Here is a 10566-nt window from a genome sequence, read left to right as displayed (position 1 = left end):
GGATTTTGTTTCTGGTTTACCGAGGACAATTAAGAATTTTGAAGCTATTTGGGTGATTGTTGACAGATTGACAAAATCGGCTCATTTCATTCCGATCAGAATGGATTATCCGTTAGAGAGATTAGCTGAGTTGTATATTGAGAAAATTGTAAGTTTGCATGGTATTCCGTCGAGTATTGTTTCGGACATAGGTCCTAGATTTACATCGAAGTTTTGGAAGGTTTGCAGAGGGCTTTGGGAACTAAGCTGAGATTGAGTTCTGCATATCATCCGCAGACTGATGGTCAGACTGAGAGGACGATTCAGTCGCTGGAGGATCTTTTGAGGGCTTGTGTTTTGGAAAAGGGAGGTGCTTGGGATTGTTATTTACCTTTGATTGAGTTTACCTACAACAATAGTTTTCATTCGAGCATTGGTATGGCACCGTTTGAAGCTTTGTATGGTAGGAGATGTCGGACACCTTTATGTTGGTATGAGTCCGGTGAGAGTGATGTGGTTGGACCGGAGATTGTTCAACAAACTACGGAAAAGATTAAGATGATTCAGGAGAAGATGAGGATTGCTCAGAGTCGTCAGAAGAGTTATCACGACAATAGGAGGAAGTCACTTGAGTTTCAAGAGGGAGATCATGTGTTTCTTCGTGTTACTCCGATAACTGGGGTTGGTCGAGCTTTGAAGTCGAAGAAGTTGACACCTCGATTTATTGGTCCTTATCAGATTTTGGAGAGGATAGGGGAGGTAGCCTATCGTATCGCTTTACCGCCGTCACTTGCGAATTTGCATGAGGTTTTTCATGTGTCTCAGTTGAGGAAGTACATTCCTGATTCGTCGCATGTGGTCCAAGTAGATGATGTACAGGTGAGAGATAACCTGACTGTTGAAACATCACCTATGAGGATCGAGGATCGAGAGTTGAAGCAGTTGCGGGGTAAAGAGATTGCTTTGGTAAAGGTAGCTTGGGGAGGACCAGCAGGTGGTAATGTGACTTGGGAACTGGAGAGTCAGATGAAGGAGTCTTATCTAGAGTTATTCGCTTGAGGTATGTTTTCGAGGACGAAAACTCTTTTAGTGGGGGAGAGTTGTAACACCCCGATAAAATATGATAATTATTTAAATTAAGTTAATAGTATATTTATTAATTTAATTAAATAATTAGATTATTATTGGAATATTATTTGGAATTATTATTATTGGAATAATAAGTTGGAATATATATAAAGAGTTCCATTTGGTAAAAAGGGTTTTTCACGTGAAAACCAGAGAAGCGACAGAAAGTGAGAAAAGGGCAAAGAGGAAGAGCAAGAGAACAAGGGTTGAAGAAGAGAAAAGCTTGAAGCTAAAGGATTGCCGGATTAACTCAGGTAAGGGGGGTTTATCGTCGTTTAATGGGTATTATGGGTTAACATGCAATGGGTAGTAATAAGCCATTGAATTGACCCTAATTTGGATGATGAATGTTGCAAATCGTGATGATCAAATTACGTTAAAAACTGTGATTAAATCTATAATTGGATGAGTTGTGATTTTCTGGATGTGTAGCCGTTTACGGAATCGAAATCGGAGGTCCGGAAGTCCTCCGACGGCGAAAAATGCGGGTAATTCTGCATTCTGTTCGTGTTAGCGCAGGAACAGCTTTCTGTCTTGCGTTAACCGGTTAACCCAGGGTGTTAACCGGTTAACACTGTTATGATAATTAAAAGAATTTATTTCTGTTCTGCGTTAACCGGTTAACCCAGGGTGTTAACCGGTTAACACTGTTATGAATTATGAGAAATTGCTGTCTGTCTTGCGTTAACCGGTTAACCCAGGGTGTTAACCGGTTAACACTGTTAAAATGTGCCAGGAAGCGTGTTCTGTTTTGCGTTAACCGGTTAACCCAGGGTGTTAACCGGTTAACACTGTTGGAAAAGTGGAAATTTGATATTTAAATATTGTGGACATATTTGATGATTGGCCTATATTGGTGTATGATATAGTAGGGATCATTTCCCGTTGTTTTGAGCAGATAGGTATTAGTAGAGTGTGCTAATACTGTGGTTTATTAATTTGGCATGATATGATATGATTATGTGATAAATATGCTGATGATGTGTGATGGTATGCATAATGCTGTGAATATATCTATTATGTATGCAATTGTGGATGGACTGTTTATGGCTTAGAGTGTGAGCATATGTCCATTGTGGATTGTTGTTGATGTTGCATGCTAGGTGATTTAGCGTGCATAGTATGGCCTTTATGGTGGTAGCTAATTCCCATGGTGAGGAATTAGTGAGTGAGTTATTGTGGATTGTTGTTGATGTTTGCATGCTAGGTGATTTAGCGTGCATAGCATAGCCCTTGGGGTGGTAGCTAATTCCCATGGTGAGGAATTAGTGAGTGAGTCACTAGGTCTCAAATGAGTGGGACTAGTGAGCTTGGTAGCCGTATCTGGGTTTGATCGGTGAGGTTGAACTATGTGTTCACGAATAGTCGGTACCGCATGCATGGAGTCTCATTGCATAATATATGTATGGCGTATAATATGAATGGATGTATTCCAATATTATACGTGTGTTTGTGTTGGGTTGAGTATGATCATGATTATGAGTTGATGTTGCCGTTGCTGAATGTGTGATATGATTAGGGTGATGAAATGTGTTAATTTACTTAGCATTACATGATATTTTATAATGCTTATTATATCGATTGAGGAACTCACCCTTACAACTATGTTTCAGGTAACGAGCGGTGATTGAGTAGAAGCTAGTGCTTGGAGTCTAGTGTAGTTCCTTAGTGGGTCATGCTCTGGTAGATGTAACATCGGGACGGGATGTTTTACTTTGTTTTCATTGTGGTTGTTGAACAGTTTTACATGTAATGTGATTACATGGTTTGCATGATTGATTTGATCTCTATCCGCTGCGTATTGTGCAATGTTTTATTTTGATTAATAAATGAGCATGACAAACTATTTTGGTGAATGGTGTGAAGTGTCAAATGTGACACCCTTAAATTGCATATCTACTCTGATTTATATTTGTTGTTTTAATTAATTATTGGGGTATTTTAGAAGGGTGTTACATTAGTGGTATCAGAGCCTGGTTGGTCGAGTCGAGTCGTAATTACTCTGTTTCCCTGTACGTGATAGGTGTTGTGTAACCCTATCAGTACTTATTGTTTTAGCTTGTTGGGTTTTCAGAATAGAGATGGCTGGAAGAGGTAGAGACGATGCTGCGATTGCTGAGGCTCTGGGTATGCTAGCTGGAGTACTTGGAGGGAATCCGAATGTTGTGGGAATGGGAGCTGCTCGTCAACTGAGTGAGTTCCAGAAGAACAATCCTCCAATGTTCAAGGGAGCATACGATCCAGATGGTGCTCAGAAGTGGTTGAAGGAGATCGAAAGGATCTTCCGAGTGACTGAGTGTGCCGATAACCAGAAGGTCAGGTTCGGTACGCATATGCTGTCAGAGGAAGCAAATGATTGGTGGGTTGCTGCCCGCACTGAGTTGGAAGCTGCTGGGAGTACTGAGATCACTTGGGCGGTGTTCAGAGAGAGATTCCTGAGGAAGTACTTTCCAGAGGATGTCAGAGGAAAGAAAGAGATAGAGTTCTTAGAATTGAAGCAGGGCAACCGGTCTGTTACTGAGTATGCTGCTAAGTTCACAGAGCTGTCGAAGTATTACACTCCCTATGATGAAGCTACTGGGGAATTTTCAAAATGTGTGAAGTTTGAGAACGGGTTACGTCCCGAGATCAAGCAGGCTATTGGGTATCAGCGGATTAGAGTGTTTTCTGACTTGGTCGACTGTTGCAGGATTTTTGAACAGGATACCAAGGCCAGAACGGAGAGCTATCAGCAGAGGGTTGATAGGAAAGGCAAGAATCAGAATGATCGTGGGAAGCCGTATGCAGCCGGCAAAGGTTCCCAGAGACAGAGTGGGATGAAGAGACCTAGTGGGGGAGACTCCAGTGCCCCTACTAAGTGTTACAGATGTGGTCAGGCTGGACATCATTTCCATGAGTGTACCAGTGCTGAGAAGAAGTGTTTCAAGTGTGGAAAAGGTGGTCACTTGGCTGTAGAGTGCCGGTTGAAGACTATGACTTGTTTCAACTGTGGAGAGGTGGGTCATATTAGCCCACAGTGTCCTAAGCCGAAGAAAGAGAACCAGTCGGGAGGCAAGGTCTTTGCTTTATCGGGTTCTGAGACTTCTGCAGATGATCGTTTGATCCGAGGTACGTGTTATATTAATGGCTTTCCTCTTGTAGCTATTATTGACACAGGCGCGACTCATTCCTTTATATCTTTGGATTGTGCTGTGAAACTTAAATTAGAGATATCTGAGATGCATGGGAGTATGGTGATTGATACTCCTGCGAAGGGTTCAGTGATTACTACTTCAGTTTGTTTAAATTGCCCTTTGAGTATTTTTGGTAGAGACTTTGGGATGGACCTCGTGTGTCTTCCACTAGTGCAGATTGATGTTATCCTGGGTATGAACTGGTTGGTGTTTAACCGAGTTTATATCAACTGTTTTGATAAGACTGTGATCTTTCCTGAGATTGAGGATGGAAAGAGTTTGTTTCTATCAGCAAGGCAGGTGAATGAGGCAGTAGCAGATGGGGCAGAGTTGTTTATGTTGTTAGCGACTTTGGAGGCTAAAGATAAACTGGTGATTTGCGATCTAGCCGTGGTGTGTGATTTTCCTAATGTGTTTCCTGAAGAAGTGAATGAATTACCGCCAGAGCGTGAAGTTGAGTTCTCGATTGATTTGGTACCTGGTACTAGGCCGATATCGATGGCTCCGTACCGTATGTCTGCTGTTGAGTTAACTGAATTGAAGAGTCAGCTGGAAGATCTGTTGGATAAGAAATTTATTCGTCCGAGTGTGTCACCGTGGGGTGCACCAGTGTTATTGGTTAAGAAGAAAGAAGGTACTATGAGGTTGTGTGTGGACTACAGGCAACTGAATAAAGTGACGATCAAGAATCGGTATCCTTTGCCGAGGATTGATGATTTGATGGATCAGTTGGTTGGTGCGAGTGTGTTCAGCAAATAGATTTGAGATCAGGGTATCATCAGATACGTGTGAAAACTGAGGATATTCAGAAGACTGCTTTCAGAACAAGGTATGGACATTATGAGTATTCTGTAATGCCTTTTGGTGTGACTAATGCGCCTTGGGTATTTATGGAGTATATGAATAGGATTTTCCATCCGTACCTAGACAAGTTTGTTGTGGTGTTTATTGACGATATTTTGGTGTATTCGAAATCTGAAGAAGAACATGCTGAACATTTGAGAGTGGTTTTAGGAGTTCTACGAGAAAAGAAGTTATTTGCTAAACTGTCCAAGTGTGAATTTTGGTTAGAAGAGGTTAGTTTTCTTGGTCATGTGGTTTCAAGAGGTGGTGTTGCTATTGATCCTTCTAAGATAGAAGCGGTATCTAAGTGGGAAGCTCCGAAGTCAGTTTCTGAGATAAGGAGTTTTCTTGGACTTGCAGGTTATTATAGGAAATTCATTGAGGGATTTTCTAAGTTGGCGTTACCGTTGACGATGTTGACTAGAAAGGGGCAAGCGTTTGTTTGGGACTCAAAATGTGAAGAAGGTTTCCAAGAGTTAAAGAGAAGGTTAACTACTGCTCCTATTCTGATATTACCAAGTCCATCGGAACCATTTAAGGTTTACTGTGATGCTTCATTGTTGGGTTTGGGTGGTGTTTTGATGCAGAATAAGCAGGTTGTAGCTTATGCTTCGAGACAACTGAAGGTTCATGAGAGGAACTATCCGACACACGATTTAGAGTTGGCAGCTGTGGTATTTGTTCTGAAGTTATGGAGGCATTACTTGTACGGGTCAAGATTTGAGGTTTTCAGTGACCATAAAAGTTTAAAGTATTTGTTTGATCAGAAAGAGCTGAATATGAGACAGAGGAGATGGTTAGAGTTTCTGAAGGATTATGACTTTGGTTTGAATTACCATCCGGGTAAAGCAAACGTAGTGGCTGATGCATTGAGTCGGAAATCATTGCATATGTCTATGTTAATGGTTAAGGAATTGGATTTAATTGAGCAGTTTAGAGACTTGAGTTTGGTGTGTGAGAGTACTCACAATAGTGTTAAATTGGGAATGTTGAAGTTAACGAGTGGTATTCTGGATGAGATTAGAGAGGGTCAGAAATCCGATATGCTTTTGGTTGATAAGTTGACTCTAGTGAATCAAGGTCAAGGTGGTGAATTCAGAGTTGATGAGAATGGTGTTTTGAAATTTGGTAATCGGGTGTGTATTCCGGATGTTACCGAACTTAAGAAGAGTATTCTTGAGGAAGGACATCGTAGTGGCCTGAGTATTCATCCTGGGGCTACGAAGATGTATCATGATTTGAAAAAGTTATTTTGGTGGCCGGGAATGAAAAGGGAAATTGCGAGTTTTGTTTATTCTTGTTTGACTTGTCAGAAGTCAAAGATTGAGCATCAGAAGCCGTCTAGGCTAATGCAACCGTTGGCTATTCCAGAGTGGAAGTGGGATAGTATCAGTATGGATTTTGTTTCTGGTTTACCGAGGACAATTAAGAATTTTGAAGCTATTTGGGTGATTGTTGACAGATTGACAAAATCGGCTCATTTCATTCCGATCAGAATGGATTATCCGTTAGAGAGATTAGCTGAGTTGTATATTGAGAAAATTGTAAGTTTGCATGGTATTCCGTCGAGTATTGTTTCGGACATAGGTCCTAGATTTACATCGAAGTTTTGGGAAGGTTTGCAGAGGGCTTTGGGAACTAAGCTGAGATTGAGTTCTGCATATCATCCGCAGACTGATGGTCAGACTGAGAGGACGATTCAGTCGCTGGAGGATCTTTTGAGGGCTTGTGTTTTGGAAAAGGGAGGTGCTTGGGATTGTTATTTACCTTTGATTGAGTTTACCTACAACAATAGTTTTCATTCGAGCATTGGTATGGCACCGTTTGAAGCTTTGTATGGTAGGAGATGTCGGACACCTTTATGTTGGTATGAGTCCGGTGAGAGTGATGTGGTTGGACCGGAGATTGTTCAACAAACTACGGAAAAGATTAAGATGATTCAGGAGAAGATGAGGATTGCTCAGAGTCGTCAGAAGAGTTATCACGACAATAGGAGGAAGTCACTTGAGTTTCAAGAGGGAGATCATGTGTTTCTTCGTGTTACTCCGATAACTGGGGTTGGTCGAGCTTTGAAGTCGAAGAAGTTGACACCTCGATTTATTGGTCCTTATCAGATTTTGGAGAGGATAGGGGAGGTAGCCTATCGTATCGCTTTACCGCCGTCACTTGCGAATTTGCATGAGGTTTTTCATGTGTCTCAGTTGAGGAAGTACATTCCTGATTCGTCGCATGTGGTCCAAGTAGATGATGTACAGGTGAGAGATAACCTGACTGTTGAAACATCACCTATGAGGATCGAGGATCGAGAGTTGAAGCAGTTGCGGGGTAAAGAGATTGCTTTGGTAAAGGTAGCTTGGGGAGGACCAGCAGGTGGTAATGTGACTTGGGAACTGGAGAGTCAGATGAAGGAGTCTTATCTAGAGTTATTCGCTTGAGGTATGTTTTCGAGGACGAAAACTCTTTTAGTGGGGGAGAGTTGTAACACCCCGATAAAATATGATAATTATTTAAATTAAGTTAATAGTATATTTATTAATTTAATTAAATAATTAGATTATTATTGGAATATTATTTGGAATTATTATTATTGGAATAATAAGTTGGAATATATATAAAGAGTTCCATTTGGTAAAAAGGGTTTTTCACGTGAAAACCAGAGAAGCGACAGAAAGTGAGAAAAGGGCAAAGAGGAAGAGCAAGAGAACAAGGGTTGAAGAAGAGAAAAGCTTGAAGCTAAAGGATTGCCGGATTACCTCAGGTAAGGGGGGTTTATCGTCGTTTAATGGGTATTATGGGTTAACATGCAATGGGTAGTAATAAGCCATTGAATTGACCCTAATTTGGATGATGAATGTTGCAAATCGTGATGATCAAATTACGTTAAAAACTGTGATTAAATCTATAATTGGATGAGTTGTGATTTTCTGGACGTGTAGCCGTTTACGGAATCGAAATCGGAGGTCCGGAAGTCCTCCGACGGCGAAAAATACGGGTAATTCTGCATTCTGTTCGTGTTAGCGCAGGAACAACTTTCTGTCTTGCGTTAACCGGTTAACCCAGGGTGTTAACCGGTTAACACTGTTATGATAATTAAAAGAATTTATTTCTGTTCTGCGTTAACCGGTTAACCCAGGGTGTTAACCGGTTAACACTGTTATGAATTATGAGAAATTGTTGTCTGTCTTGCGTTAACCGGTTAACCCAGGGTGTTAACCGGTTAACACTGTTAAAATGTGCCAGGAAGCGTGTTCTGTTTTGCGTTAACCAGTTAACCCAGGGTGTTAACCGGTTAACACTGTTGGAAAAGTGGAAATTTGATATTTAAATATTGTGAACATATTTGATGATTGGCCTATATTGGTGTATGATATAGTAGGGATCATTTCCCGTTGTTTTGAGCAGATAGGTATTAGTAGAGTGTGCTAATACTGTGGTTTATTAATTTGGCATGATATGATATGATTATGTGATAAATATGCTGATGATGTGTGATGGTATGCATAATGCTGTGAATATATCTATTATGTATGCAATTGTGGATGGACTGTTTATGGCTTAGAGTGTGAGCATATGTCCATTGTGGATTGTTGTTGATGTTGCATGCTAGGTGATTTAGCGTGCATAGTATGGCCTTTATGGTGGTAGCTAATTCCCATGGTGAGGAATTAGTGAGTGAGTTATTGTGGATTGTTGTTGATGTTTGCATGCTAGGTGATTTAGCGTGCATAGCATAGCCCTTGGGGTGGTAGCTAATTCCCATGGTGAGGAATTAGTGAGTGAGTCACTAGGTCTCAAATGAGTGGGACTAGTGAGCTTGGTAGCCGTATCTGGGTTTGATCGGTGAGGTTGAACTATGTGTTCACGAATAGTCGGTACCGCATGCATGGAGTCTCATTGCATAATATATGTATGGCGTATAATATGAATGGATGTATTCCAATATTATACGTGTGTTTGTGTTGGGTTGAGTATGATTATGATTATGAGTTGATGTTGCCGTTGCTGAATGTGTGATATGATTAGGGTGATGAAATGTGTTAATTTACTTAGCATTACATGATATTTTATAATGCTTATTATATCGATTGAGGAACTCACCCTTACAACTATGTTTCAGGTAACGAGCGGTGATTGAGTAGAAGCTAGTGCTTGGAGTCTAGTGTAGTTCCTTAGTGGGTCATGCTCTGGTAGATGTAACATCGGGACGGGATGTTTTACTTTGTTTTCATTGTGGTTGTTGAACAGTTTTACATGTAATGTGATTACATGGTTTGCATGATTGATTTGATCTTTATCCGCTGCGTATTGTGCAATGTTTTATTTTGATTAATAAATGAGCATGACAAATTATTTTGGTGAATGGTGTGAAGTGTCAAGTGTGACACCCTTAAATTGCATATCTACTCTGATTTATATTTGTTGTTTTAATTAATTATTGGGGTATTTTAGAAGGGTGTTACAATAGTCAAAATCGTACTCTCACACCAAACTTCCTAACAACATCATCAACAATGTTTTCCAAAGGCCCCGGTATCTTCTCCGACATCGGAATATTATCCAGAGATATCCTTACCAAAGATTACAACTCCGATCAACGGTTCACAATATCCTCCTCCACCAACTCCGGCATCGATTTGCATTCAACGTTATTGAAGAGTAGAGGACTTTCCTCCGGTGATGTTGCTGCTCAAATTAACCACAAAAAGAATACTCTTCTTTTCAAAGTTGATACTGAATCAAGTGTGTTGACAACATTTACTCTCACAGATTTTGTGTCTTCTGCGAAAGCCGTTGCTTCTATTCGATTACCTGATTACAAATCCGGAAAGATTGAGGTTCAATATCTTCATGATCATGCTGGTTTTACTACTTCTGTTGTTTTAAATTGCAACCCTGCTATTGATTTTTCTGCGACAATTGGTACTCCTGGGATTGCATTTGGCGCGGAAACTAGCCACTCCACAAGTGTTGGGAAGCTTACAAAGTATAATGCTGGATTGTGTTTGAAGATGCCGAGTTCGCATACTTCCACCCAATTTTCCGGAAGATTCAAAGACGGTGTTGATTGCTCAGTTAAGGATGCTTCGCAAGGTTTTGCCCGTTGACTCTTCCCGGTACTTTCATTATAATAGTAAAATGCACCACTCCCCGGATATTTTGCTTCCACCTTCATGACAAACCATCCTGGAGGTAAGTTTTCATTTCCCCTAAGTTCAGCTGAAGTACCTTTAATATCTTTGGTATGTATATCATCTTTAAGAACACCCCGAGCTCTTAACTTCTGCTTGAGGAACTCGGGCAATTCTTTACCTGCAGATGTCTGCTCTGAATATCTATCAAATTTAGATTCGGGCAGACTGAATGCACTGTTGTCAGGATCAGTGTTAAGCTTGGGAATATCATTATAGGCACCTCCACCAGGTACACAATATCCATTGCCTAT

At 40.7% G+C, this 10566-nt stretch overlaps 1 protein-coding gene across 1 annotated transcript; it reads left to right on the top strand.

Annotated features, from left to right (window-relative positions):
• Positions 1–9634: 9634 nt before the first annotated feature.
• On the top strand, positions 9635–10228 carry LOC127104355 (mitochondrial outer membrane protein porin 2-like). Its single transcript, XM_051041536.1, has one exon. It carries the CDS (start codon positions 9635–9637, stop codon positions 10226–10228), a length of 594 nt encoding a protein of 197 aa, XP_050897493.1.
• Positions 10229–10566: the final 338 nt, after the last annotated feature.

The sequence above is a fragment of the Lathyrus oleraceus genome, chromosome 7, assembly GCF_024323335.1.
Source record: "Lathyrus oleraceus cultivar Zhongwan6 chromosome 7, CAAS_Psat_ZW6_1.0, whole genome shotgun sequence".
Lineage (NCBI taxonomy): Eukaryota > Viridiplantae > Streptophyta > Magnoliopsida > Fabales > Fabaceae > Lathyrus > Lathyrus oleraceus.
This window is presented reverse-complemented; position numbering and strand designations above follow the sequence as displayed.